Source organism: Rhinolophus ferrumequinum, chromosome 9, assembly GCF_004115265.2.
Source record: "Rhinolophus ferrumequinum isolate MPI-CBG mRhiFer1 chromosome 9, mRhiFer1_v1.p, whole genome shotgun sequence".
Classification (NCBI taxonomy): Eukaryota; Metazoa; Chordata; class Mammalia; order Chiroptera; family Rhinolophidae; genus Rhinolophus; species Rhinolophus ferrumequinum.
Window position 1 is genome coordinate 84,114,982 of NC_046292.1, and position 14,166 is coordinate 84,129,147.

General features: G+C 38.6%; 1 protein-coding gene across 1 annotated transcript in view; it reads left to right on the forward strand.

Moving 5' to 3' along the window:
- Positions 1-14,166, forward strand: part of LOC117027123 (uncharacterized) — a 252,524-nt gene that overhangs the window by 59,325 nt on the left and 179,033 nt on the right. Inside the window, 1 exon segment of the mRNA XM_033114510.1 lies at positions 7,845-7,978. Within this exon segment, the coding sequence (XP_032970401.1) occupies positions 7,845-7,978 (134 nt within the window).

Genomic DNA, 14,166 nt, shown 5'->3' on the forward strand with positions numbered 1-14,166 from the left:
GGCTTTAATTCTTACTGTGTTTTCCATATGTGAAATTCAGTTGATTGTCATTATTCACAGATTCTGTATTTGCAAATTCACCAACTTGCTAAAATTTATTTGTAACTCCTAAATCAATAATTGTGGCACTTTTGTTGTAATGCATGGACATGTGCAGAACGGCAAAAAATTTGAATACCCTGATGTGCAGATTCCCAGCAGTGGTCAGACAAGGCAAGGAACACATTATCTTTTAGTTTCACCTCTCATATTGTAAACAGGGTTCCTTTTGTGATATATGTAATGTTGTGTTTCTTTGAAATTTTTTTCCTGCTTTCTATGGATAATTCAAATGGCCCCCAAGTGTACTTAAATTTATCTGGTGTTTCTGAGTACAAGAAGGCTGTGATATGCCTTATGGAGAGAATAGGTATATTAGATAAGCTTCATTCATGCATGAGTAATAGTGCCACTGGCTGTGAGTTCAATATTAATGAATCAATAATATAATAAATCCAGAAAATGGAAAAGAAAATGTATCTACTGTATATGAGGCTTCTCCAGAAAGTGCTAAAAGAACTTCTATACTGCTTGATGAAGCTATGGAAAAGTCAGAATTAGTTGCTAAATTTATGGATTCATGAGATAATGCCTGATTAAAAAAGTATAATGGGCAGTATTGTTGTAAGAGTAAAAACCAAAGAAATTTATAGTCATGTTTTCTAGATTAAGGAAAATGTTAAACCCATCTTAATTTGTAGTGACTGACTCTCATGTTTCAAAAGATAATAGAACATAAAAATGTTAAACATGCAGGCATGACAGGTTCTGCAGAAAAGGAGGCTGTGGAAGAATTTTAGAAATATCAGCTAAATGTTGGAGAGGAATAGGTTATGTGGAAGAGCAGGTTTTTCAATGCTGATGAGACTGGTTTGTTTTAAAAGGACGTTGGCAATGAACGTATATAGCACAAATAATGTTTCAGCTGATGAAAATGTGACCAGAGGCTTGCAGGAACCTAGCCCTGTACATCTGCTAGAAATAATAGTGCAGTATTCACCAACTTGGTGTTTGCAGTGATTTCATTGAAAATAACTATCACAAATGAAAAGAATCAACTATATGTCTACTTTGCTGGGTACTTTCATGATTTTTCTCTTTACTTGGTTTTCATCATTTTGATTCTGGTGATTCTTAGTTGTTTTTATATTTAATGCTTGACATTTGCTGAATTTTTGGGGTCTATACTTTTGTCTTTCATTAATAATGCAAAATTCTTAGTCGTTACTTCCTTAAATATTTCTTCTGTTCCATTCTTTCTCTCTGATTTTACTGGGGCTCTATTACGTTAGACCATTCGATATTGTTTCACAGATCTTGGATGCTGATTTTATTTATTGATTAATTGATTGTACTTTTTTTCTTTGTATTTGACTTTGCATTTATATTAACCTGTCTTTAATTTTAGTGATTTCCTTCCTCAGCTCCATTCAGTCCACTAAAAGTGTTTTTCATTATTGATATCTTATTCTTCTATTTTTAGAATGTCTTTTTGATACTTCTTTGTAATTTTCATCACCTGTTCGTGAAGGTTGTTCATCTTTCCCAACAACACACTTTAACTTATTTTTCATAGTTGCTTTAAAGATGCCCATCTTGTCCATCTCTGGATCTAATTATATTGACTGTGTCCTCTCTTGATAATAGGTCACATTTTCTTGCTTCTGTGCATATTGTAATGTTTGTACATTAAATGCTGGGATTCTGTGAAAAACAACAACAATAGTAGATTGAAATAAATAATATTTATCCCAAGAAAATGCATGTCCCTTCTTTTGTTATGTTACTGTTGTTGGAGTTGACTCAATCTATAAGCACTCAATCAGTTGTTTCTGGGTTTTGTTGTTGCATTAGGTAGATTCAGCTCAACACAGGCCTCAAACTATCTGATAAAGAGATCAGAACCTTCCCTTAAGTGGGGCTTGTGACCTGGAGTGGTTTGACTCAGTTTATTCCACCCTCATCTTTCAACAGCCTCTGTATACTTGCAATGTGGGAGAACTGGTCTAAGCATTTCTGCCTCTTTCCCCAACCACTCAGTCTATGATCCAGATTAGTTTGTGTTTTTTCTCATTCTTCTGCTCTGACCTCAGTATTCAGTAGGTCTTGTGCTTAATGTTTTGGACATAGGAAGCTTTCTTGTCCCATTCCTAATTTTTCTCATGAATGCTCAGTGAAGGCTCATGGCAAAGAATTGTTGGTTGGAGGCAAACCATTTTCTCTTTTTTTTTTCCTTTTTTTTTTTTTTTTTTTTTTTAGCTGAAGCTCCAAGGGCTCCTAAATCCTTAGGCCAGCCCACATCTTGTCTTAGAAAATTGGAGAAATGGTTGTGTCTTTCTTTCCCATGTCTACGGCAACTTGTGAATCCTTCCACTGCTCTATCAAAGATTAAAGAAACCATGGGTCTTTTTTCTCCCAAGAGAGACTCATAATTTTCTGGATTTTATTTGATTGTGTTTATTTGTGAGCTCAGCTCTCAAATAGGCTTTATAAACCTATGATTTTGTAGATTATCCAGGTTTGTTTTATTTTTAAGGTGGGAGGGATATTCTCTTAAGACTTTTTATGTGTTAGATAGAAGCAAAAGTCTTTCTTGGCTGTATCTTCAAACTCTTCATTTCCTTTGATTTTTCTCTTTACCAAACAATTATTTCAACTCATGCTCTGTTTAATAACAACAAACACAATGACAATTATTTCTTGACCATCCATCCTTTTTTCTCTCTGAACATAAATATTTATTCTCCTCACTGCCAGATAAATCCCCTTGGTTTCTCCATTTATTTATTTTTCATTCTTTTCTCATCCCACTAATATTTAGTTTCCAATGTAGCCACCACCAAGACTGTTCTTGATTCTGTGACCTATAATTGCCAAATCAATCACTTTTCAATTTGTATTTTATTTGACCTATTGCATTGAAAATGTTAGAAACTTCCTGCTTTCCTAAAACTCCCATGTTGCTTGTTTCTCTGAGCTGACCTCTCTTATACCTCTAAGTTCCCCTTTTCAGTCTATCTTTAAATTGTTGTTTTTCCTGGAGCTCTTTCTTACCCAGATTCTTTTCATGCTGTCCATATGTACTGTGGGTCATCTCCTCCGTGTTCTACAGCTTCACGTTTTAACTGAAGATGCAATTTGTATCTCCAACCCAGATCTCTGTCCTGTTCTGCAGAGCTGTATATTAAACTGCCTTCAAGATAGACCACTGGATGCCCATTTCTTTCTCCCCTTCCACCTCAAACCACTTCTTTATCTCACTGAAAGTTGCACCATCCTCTATGTGGTTATCCAAACTACAAACCTAGAAGTCATCCTCAATTCCTACCTTCTCCTTAATCAAATCAACCATCCAGTCCTATTCATTTACCTCCCATGCATTTCTCTCGTCTCCCTCCTCCTCTCCAATCCCATTGTCACATCCCTAAAGTTACAGCCCCTGCCACTAGTCACTGTGGCTATACCTTCACCTACCTCTCTGTAGTGTGATCTGTCCTCCACTGCTGCCAGAGATTCTTTCTAAAATGACAATCTAATCAGATTGCCCCCTTGTTTAAAACGTGTAATTGTTTCCCATTCATCTGTAATACCTAGCACAGAAGAGACACTCAACAGATGTGAATGAGTGAAAGGTAAACTCAAAATTACACTGAAATACATTCAAGATCTTTTGTTCTCTGACTCTTGTCAACTTTTCCAACTTGACCTACTTTTCTGTCCTTTGCCCTTTATAATCTTTCGATGATCAAATCTTTTACTGGTCCAGGAATAAATCTTCTTGCCATTGACATGTTGTTCCCTTTTTCTGAGACATCTGCCTTGTTCTTCTCCCAGTAAAACTCAAGTGGTCCTTTCCTTCAGTTCTAAACTAAGCTTTGTAGAAATCTCCATTCTAGCAATTAATTATCTGTTTGCTTATAGTTTAGACTCTGTTAATGATACATTCCTATAAGGAGAACTGCCTTTTCTACCTATTATTTCAGCATCTAGTAAATTGTTTGGTATACAAAAAAAGCTCAAAAACATAAAAATAAAAGAGTGTGAGTTCAAAACATGTTATGACATACAAGTACAACACCAGGAACTGGCTGAGACATATAAAGCTTTTGGGGTTGGTTTGTTTATTATTTATTAAAGATACTTGTTATTGATTAGGAGAACATAGTTTAAGCCTGAAAATACACTTAGGGAGGTAGTGATGGGGAGGGGGAAAGATGTTAAGAACATAATAATTTTACTATTTTCAATTTTTTGACTCCATTGTGGAAGAGGTGACGAATAAAGAAAGTATTGGAGAATTTTTTAGCCTAGCTCTAGAGAGAGAGTTGAGTACAAACAGGAAAAAATTTCAGTCTATCATTAATGTAGTTCAGGCAGCAGAAAGAAGTTTTGCTGATTTTAGAGTTTGCCAGAGGGGTTTGAACAATCTAGATCAGACCAACACCTGGAGGCAGTGTAAATAAAAGAAAGGGCAGGGAATTAAAAGAATAGAGAGAAAACTCAAGAATATGTCAGCCATAACACAGTAGCAGATGACTTGATGACATAAGGCACTCTCTACAGTTCTTTAAATTTAGTTTTTTTTTATATCTTGAGGCATTTGTGAAACAGAGTAATCAGAACACATTATTGACATCATAATTTTAGTAATGAGTTAATTAATTATTATTTTAGATACAGCAGGTTTTTTTTGACATTCAATATTATTTTATATTCATTTCAGGTATACAGCATAGTGGTTAGACATTTGTATAATTTAAGACGTGATCCCCCTGACTAGTCTAGTACCCACCTGGCACTATACATAGTTATTACCATATCACTGACTGTATTCCCTGTTTTACTTTACATCCCCATGACTACTTTATAACTACCAATTTGTACTTCTTAATCCCTTTACCTTTTCACCCTGCCCCAAACCCCACTATCATCTATCACCCCAACAAATCTAGTATCCATCTGATAATATACGTAGTTATTACAATATTATTGACTATATTCCTTATGCTATACCCTACATCCCCATAACTACTTTTTAGCAACTAATTTGTACTCTTTTTGTTCTTGTCTATTGATGGATACCTACGTTGCTTCCATATCTTTTTTTTTTTTTAAGATTTTTATTGGGGAAGGGGAACAGGACTTTATTGGGGAAGAGCGTGTACTTTTCAGGCTTTTTTCCAAGTTAAGCTGTCCTTTCAATTGTAGTTGTGGAGGGCACAGCTCAGCTCCAGGTTCAATTGCCGTTGTTAGTTGCAGGGGGCGCAGCCCAACATCCCTTGCGGGAGTCGAACCGGCAACTTTGTGGTTGAGAGGATGCACTCCAACCAACTAACCAACTGAGCCATCCGGGAGCTCAATGGCAGCTCAGCTCAAGGTGCCCTGTTCAATCTTAGTTGCAGGGGGCAGAACCCACCATCCTTTGTGGGAGTCAAGGAATTGAACTGGCAGCCTTGTGGTTGAGAGCCCACTGGCCCAAGTGGGAATCGAACCAGCAGCCTTCGATGTTAGGAGCACGGAGCTCCAACCTCCTGAGCCACCGGACCAGCCCATTTCCATATCTTTTTAAAAAATATTTTTAATTAAAATATAGCTAACATATGATATTATGTTAGTTTCAGGTGTACATCATAGTACCCACCTAGTACTACACAGTATTATTACCACATTTTATTCCCTATGCTAAAGAAGTGATCACCATGATAAATCTAGCAACCATCTGACACTGTACCATGCTATCATAATATTATTGATCTTTTCCCTACTTTTTAAATTTTTCGATTAGAATTGACTTCAATATTATTTTATATTAGTTTCAAGTGTACAGCATAGTGGTTAGACATTTATATAATTTAGGAAGTGATCCCCCTGACTAGTACCACCTGGTCCTACACGTACATATTACCATATTATTGATTATATTCCCTATATTTCACCTCCCTATGATGATTTTGTAACTACCAATTTGTGCTCCTTAATCGCTTCACCTTTTTCACCCTGCCCCCAACCCCACTCCCATCTATCGCCCCAACAAATCTAGTACCCATCTGACACCATATATAGTTATTACAATATTATTGACTATATTCCTTATGAAATACCCTACATCCCCATGACTATTGTGTAACAACCAATTTGTACTTCTTAATCCCTTCCTCTTTTCACCCACCCTCAGTCCCCGTCCCATCTTAAAGAAGTTCCTCTAAATTTCTTTGTAATATTGGCTTGGTGGTGATAAATGCTGTAGCTTTTTCTTGTCTTTATCTGTTCTTCAATTCTAAATGATAGCTTTGTTGGGTAGAGTAAGTAATTTTGGTTGTAGGTCCTTGTTTTCATCACTTTGAATATTTTGTGCCAATCCTTTCTGACCTATAAAGTTTCTGTTGAGAAATAAACTGACAGTCTTATGGGGGCTCCTTTGTAGGTAACTAACTGCTTTTCTCTTGCTGCTTTTAAGATTGTCTCTTTGTACTTAACTTATGGCATTTTAATTATGATATGTCTTGGTGTGGGCCTCTTTGGGTTCATCTTGTTTGAGACTCACTGCACTTCCTCGGCTTGTATATCTATTTCTTTTGTCAGGTTAGGGAAGTTCTCTGTCATTTCTTCAAATTGGTTTTCAATTCCTTGCTTTCTCTCTTCTCCTTCTGGTACTCCTATAATGCAAATGTTGGTATGCTTGATGTTGTCCCAGAAGCCCCTTAAACTCTCCTCAGTTTTTTAAGATTCTTTTTCCTTTTTGCTGTTCTGATTGGGTGTTTTCTGCTACCTTATATTCTACGTCACTGTTTTGATTGTCTGCTTCCTCTAATCTAGTGTTGATTTCCTGTAATGTATTCTTCATTTCCATTATTGTATTCTTTATTTCTGACTGGTTATTTTTTGTGTTTTCTGTCTCCATTTTTATGTTTCCTATCTCTTTGTTAAATTTCTCCCTAAGATCAATGAGCATCCTTCTAACCAGTGTTTGGAACTCTGCATCTGTTAGATTGCTTGTCTCCTTTTGTTTAGTTCTCTTTTTTTTGAGCTTTATTCTGTTCTTTTATTTGAGACATGTTTCTTTGTCTCCCCATTTTGGCTGCATCCCTGTGTTTGCTTAGTAGAGCAAACACAGTAGTGTTTAGTAGAGCATCCCTGTGTCCGGTCTTAGTAGAGTCGCCTTGTATAGTAGGTATGCTGTGGGGCTCAGTGGCACATTCTTTCTGATCACCTGAGCCCCACGCTCCAGGTGTGTCCCTTGTGTGGGTTGTTTGTGCCCTCCTCTTGTAGTTGAGCCTCGTTTGCAATTTGCACATCAATTGGAGGGATAGATTCTCAGATTCATTGGTTGTGAGGACTGGCTTTGGCTTCAGTGGAAGAGTTGTTTTACAGGGGCTGACCCTACAGAGCAGGATTTGCCTCAGCAGGGCTCTTCTGCCTGCCCAATCTGTCCCTTGGGTGTGTCATACTTGAAAGTAGCTGGGTGACGCTCCAGCTTTTTTCAAAACTGGCTACTGGGGGTGTCAGCCCCAGGACCACTTTGGAGGGGATCCGTTTTAGGTCAAGTTCAGCCACAGCCTGTGCTTACCCAGGGCCACCCAGCAGGAGCCACAAAGAAATCCACAGAAACCTACTGCCCATGCCATGCTTGGGGGTGCCTTGAGAGGTCAAGCTATGGACCAAGGTTGGTTGCCACTAGTGCCGGGCTTAGGGTTACTCAGCCAGAAGTACAGGACACACTCATGCCAGATGCTGTTTTTCTGGGTTCTATGAACCTTTGAGAGATTCCTAGGAAAGTCTGCAGCGTGACTTTCCTGGATTCCTAGGAAAGTCTGCAGCGTGAGCCAATGCAGGCAGTTTGTATGAAAAAGCCACTGGAAGCAGCTTGGGTGTTTCTGAAAATTGAACAGGGCAGAATTTTGAGTCGCCAGAGCATGGCGAATGAATGGCAGAGACTCAGGTATGGCTGCTGCCTGCATCTGCATGCCAGGAAGTGGGAGGGCTCAACAAAGAAACAATGGCCTCTGCCAGCTCCTCTGTCCAGGAGAAAGCTGCCTCTCCAGCCATTGTCCCAAGCCAGATAACTCAGTTCCCCACCAAACATCACTGATGCCTTTCCAGCTGCTACCCCAGCGCTGGAGTTCAGAGCGAGTGATTCCATTGGTGGTTGAGTCTGCAAGTCTGCATGTGGTCCCTTTAAGAAGAGCAGCTGGGAGTACAGCCACCCTCTATCTCACTCAGTCACAATATCTGTTGGGTTTCACAAAAAGAAATTATTCTCTCCCTAGCACTGGAACCCAAGGCTGGAGTGGGGCTGAGAACTCTCACTTCTCTGGGAGCTGGGGGGATCCCCACAACTGAAATTGCCCTCCCGATCTTTAATGGTAACGCGTGGGTGTGGGACCAGCCCATTCTGAGTCTCTGTCCCTCTTATCTGTCTTGAGGTGGCTTCTTCTTCATGTCCTTAGTTGTAGGGCTTCCGTTCAGCAAGATTTTAGGCCATTCTCAATGATGCTTGTTTTGTAGTTTAGTTGTAATTTTGGTTTGGTCATGAGAGAAGGTAAGCACAGCGTTTATCTACTGGAGCATCTTGACCAGACCAAATTTGTACTTCTTAATCCCTTCCCTCTTTTCATCAACACCCCTAGACCCCCTTCCATCTGGCAACCATTGAAATGTTTTCTGTATTTATGAGTTTGTTTCAGTTTTTGTTGTTTATTTTGTTCTTTAGATTCCACATATAAGCAAAATCACATTGCGTCTATCTTTCTGTCTGACACTCCACTCAGCACAATCCCCTCCAGGTCCACCCATGCTACTGCAGATGGCAAGAATCCATTCCCTTCCATTGTATATATTCCTAGCAATATAGCAATATTCAATTATATATATGTACCACCTCCTTTATCTATTCTTGTATTGATGGACACATAGGCTCATGCTGCTTCCACACCTTGGCCATTGTAAGGAATGCTGCAGTGAACATATGGACACAGTTCTCCTCAGGTTGTGTTTTGGGTTTCTTAGGATAAATGCCCAGAAGTGAGATTACCGGGTTGGTCCTTCTCTATCTCTTGGTATAGCCTTTGTATTAAAGTCTATTTTGTCTGGTATAAGTATTGCTACCCCAGTTTTTTTTTTTTTTTCATTTTCATTTGCATGAAATAACTTTTTCCATCTCATTACTTTCTGTCTGTGTGTATCTTTCAATCTGAAGTGTGTCTCTTGTAGGCAGCATATGTAAGGGTTTTGTTTTCTTATCCATTCAGCCCTCCTATGTCTTTTGATTGGAACATTTCATCCATTTATAGTGAAAGTAATTGATAGATATGTAGCTATTGCCATTTTATTATTCATAATAAAATGAATATTTTAATTAATTAATTGTTAATTAATTAATTATTTTTATCCTAAAGAAGTCCTTCTAACATTTTTTTGTAATACTGATTTGGTGATGATGAACTCCTTTAGCTTTTTACTTGTCTGGGAATCTCTTTATCTGTTCCTTGATTTTAAATAATAGCTTTGCTGTGTAAGGTACCCTTGGTTGTCGGTCTTTGTTTTTTATCACATTAAATATTTTGTGCCAATCCCTTCTGGCCTGCAAAGTTTCTGTTGAGAAAACAGTTGACAATCTTATGGAGCCTCCCTTATAAGTTACTAGTTGTCTTTCTCTTGCTACTTTCAGAATTCTTTCTTTGTCTTTAATCTTTGCCATTCTAATTATAATGTGTCTTGGTGTGGGCTTATTTAGATTCATCTTCATTGGGACTCTCTGTGCTTCCTGGACTTATATGTCTATTTCTTTTGTCAGGTTAGAAAAGTTATTATCATTATTTCTTAAAATAGGTTCTCAATCCCTTGCTTTCTCTCTTCTCCTTCTGGTACCCCTATGATGCATTTTTTTTTTTTTTAATTCTTTTTTTCTTTTGCTGTTTCGATTGGGTGTTTTCTACTACCTTGTTTTCCAAATTGTTTGTTCAGTCCTCTGCTTCATCTAGTCTGCAGGTGATTCCTTCTAGTGCGTTCTTCACTTTAGTTATTGTATTCTTCACTTCTGATTTGTTCTTTTTTTATGGTTTCTATGTCCTTTTTTATGCTTGCAATCTCTTTGTTGAAGCTCACACTCAGTTCGTTGAGCATCCTTATAGCCATTGTTTTGAACTCAGTCTCTGATAGGTTGCTTATCTCCCTTTTCTTTAGCTCTTCTTCTGGAATTTTCTCCTGTTCTTTATTTGGGATGTATTTCTTTTTTCCCCTCATTTTGGCTGCCTTTTTGTGTTTGTTTAAGTATTAGGTAGATCTGCTATGTCTCTCAGTCTTGCCTGGGTGGCCTTATGTAGTAGGTGCTCTGCGGGGCCCTGGCACCTGATCACCTGCTCTAGTTGCTCCAGGAGTGTCCCTTGTGTGGGTTGTGTGAGCCCTTCTGTTATAGTTGAGACTTGATTGCCATTGGCATGTTAGTGAGTGGGATTGACCCTGAAGCTGACTGACTGTGGGGTTGCCCACATCCCCATATTACAGTCTGCTGTGTGTGGGGCTTACCACACAGAGCAGGATTCACCCCAGCAGACTCTGGTGACTACTGAGACCATCCTTTGTGTGTGCTGCTTGTGGGGCTAATTGCACAGTGCTCTGCTGAGATCTGAAGCCAACCTCCAAGTATGTTGGTTCTGGGGTCTCTTGGGAGGGGCTCTGGTGCAGGTCCAGGTCACCCATTGCCTATGACTGGCGAGGGACTACCTGGTAGGAGCTACAAAGCAATCTGTGGTTGTTTCCTGTGTGTGCTCAAGTTGGAAGCAATTGGGATAGGCCACGCTATGAACCGAGGATGGCTACTGCCAGTACCGGGTCTGGGGTAACTTTGCAAAAAGCTAGGACACCCCAAGGCCTGCTGCCAGCTGTCAGCTCCCTTAAGTTTCAGCCCCTGATAAAGCCTCATGTGGCATGCAAGTTGGGTGATGCACATTCTCAGGGAATCATTAGAGTGGGAAGAGTTGTGGTCACCAGGTTAATGTAGACTCTGTTTTGGTGCCAGTGTTGATCCTGGAGCTACTCAGCAAAAGTCTCAGAGTACAGCAAGGCCAGTCGCCAACCAACTATGGTCTGTGGACTCTGATAGTTTTTCAAGAAAGGGTGTAATATGTGTGGGGCTGGCTTCTCACTGAGAATGTGCCTCTGGCATTGGGGAAGTTGGTAGTGCTCCCAGAGGAACTTACCAGACCACTCAGATTCAGATTTGGCTCTTTGGGGTAAGGCTCAGCACAGGCAAGATGGCCCCCATCTGCTGGCCATGCTGGAAAAGGACCCCACACAGAGAAAATGGTGACTGTCCTCCAGAACTTTCTTTGAAGCTGCACACCTCAGTCTGCTCACTGTATGCCTCCAACTACCCCTGAGTCACCATTCCTTCACTGGAGTCCAGGATGAGTGTCTGTGAGAGAGTCTGTGTACAGGCCCTTTAAGAGGACATCTGGGTTTCTCATATCCTTCCATTCCACCCAAATGGTCAGAAGTTGTGGGGGCTCCTCTTTCCAGCACCAGTACGTTGGACTGGGGAGGCTGATGTGGGGTTGGGGTCCCATGTTCTTCCAGGGGGAGCCTCCCCAGCAGAGATATTCCTCCTGATTCTCAACTGCCACACAGAGGTTGGGGTTAGTCTGTTTCACGTCTACTCCCCTTCTACCAGTCTCAACATGGTCTTCTTTATATCCTTAGTTATACAGCTTCTTTGCAGCCAGACTTCAGATGGTTTTCCAGGTTGGTTGTTCAATAATTTAGTTGTAATTTTAATGTGTTCATGGAAGGAAGTATGCACAGTGTTTATCTACTCCGTTATCTTGGGTCTAGCATTGTGAGTTAATTTTTTTATGAAACATATATACAAATGGATTGTGAATGTTAGCTCTTGTGAGGTCTGTTTTCTTTGATGGTACTGTTCTGTCTTTATCCATCTTCAGTGCACTATCTGAGTCCATGAGAGTTGAGGCGTCCCAGGCTTGGTTTCTGGAAGGGAATGGCTCATCTCTGAAGGCTGCCTTACTTTTTCAGATTGAAGAAATATATGAATTAACCAAGGAAATAGGGAAGCATGTGGGAATCAGTCATAAAATCTTTAGATAAAACAATTAAAGACATTTAGCCTATGGTTTTCAAAACTATGAGCCAGACAAATGGGTTCTCTGCCACATGATAAAAACATAACAAAACAAATTTAACAAATTACAAAATAATTTATTTGATTGGGAAACCTGCTACCTTGTGTCCCACTTCTCTGATATTAAGCTAGATATTTGACTTTTCTGTAGCTCGGTGTTCTGTAAAACAATGGAAATGATACTTGCCTTTCTTCATAATGTTGCAAAAGATAAACTTGATAAAGTACCTGAAAGTTTTTTGAATAATTTAAAATGCTACATAAAAGTAAGTTATTATTATTGTGCTATTTTCATTTTTACAGTCTAAGTTCTGGATTCACCCAACTGTCCCTTAGGTGGAGTTCTTAGAATGATGTTTGGTGGTATGACACAGAATAGCAAGTCAGAGGCATGACATATAAGAGAGAACACAAACTCTGGGATAAACAAACTAGAGTTTGAATTCCAGCTAGACTATTTCCTATTGTGTGACCTTGGACAAGTTGTCTTTTCTATGCCTCAGCCATTTTTTTTTTTTTTAATTTTATTGGGGAACAGTGTGTTTCTCCAGGGCCCATCAGCTCCAAGTTGTTGTCCTTCAATCTGTGCCTCAGCCTTTTGTTTAAATCTGTAAAATGGAAATAAAAATAATGCCCATCTCATAGGTTGGTGTGAGTTTTATATTAAAACAGAAAATAATAAATGAAATAATTCAGATAAACCCTTAATAGAATACTTGGTAATTTAAAGCATGTGGTAAAGACCATCTCTGAGAAGTAAAATATCCCACCTTCTCTAGAGGAATGGATGGGACTTGGCAATGAGTTCTGAAAAGAACTGTTGCTTTGGTAAATATGGATTTTGTAGAGCCAGGAAATTTCTCCCTTTTCTTTTTTTTTTAAGCCTGGTAGATGTATAAGAAGTGCCCATTCAGATTTCTTTTCTCAACAGATTTTTTGTCATTTCTCAAACTAAAGACATTGTCAAACACTGAACATAATTGTCCCTTAGATAGCACTAGCCCAGAATGGATAAATACCGTGTTTCCCTGAAAATAAGGCCGATCATCAGCTCTAATGTGTTTTTTGGAGCAAAAATTAATATAAAACTCAGTCTTATGTTATATTATATTATATAAGACCCGGTCTTATAATAAAATAAGACCGGGTCTTATATTAATTTTTGCTCCAAAAGATGGATTAGAGGTGATGGTCTGGCTAAGTCTTATTTTTGGGGAAACACGGTGTATATAAATATATATACGTATATATTTATATAGAGTCTTTTTCTATATGTATATGTGTACACATTTGTGTATAAATATACTTATATGTATATGTGTATATATGTATACACAATGTCCAATATTCCGTGGTTCCACAGATAATAATAGTAATTATGTGGAATTATATTAGACATGGATATTTGTTATTTAGTGTCATGACCTAAGACTTTATATGTCTTGACTGATTCATTGTTCACATTATAAGATAGATAAATAGTACCTCTTCCATTTTACATATGAGGAAACAAAGACTCACAGATGTCAAGTAACTTACCTAAGGTCACACAACTAACAAGAGCGGACTAGAATTTGAATCTAACTGACCTACCTATAGAGCCCACAGTATGATGCAATAGAACTAATCTCAGTTGCTAGAGAAAAGTGATGAAACAATTCATATTGAGATATAACAGAATAGTTGAATATTTGATAAACTCAAATCTCTACAAAGTGAAATTTCTGACAGTTTAACAAATGAAGATTAATGAAGTGGGAGAATCTGAATTATTGTTTTAAATGTTAATGCACTCAGTGATCAAATGGGATTATCTTATAGACAATTGGAACTAAAGAATGCATGGCAGTAGTGCATTTGCATGATAATTTTGTTTCAATGCCTTCAGTTTAGATTATTCAAATATATATGCGCAGGTATGTAAGGCTTAAAGAAATGTGAGGTTTGATGGGAAAACAGACGACCCTGCTACAAGTTAATGAGTGGTCATT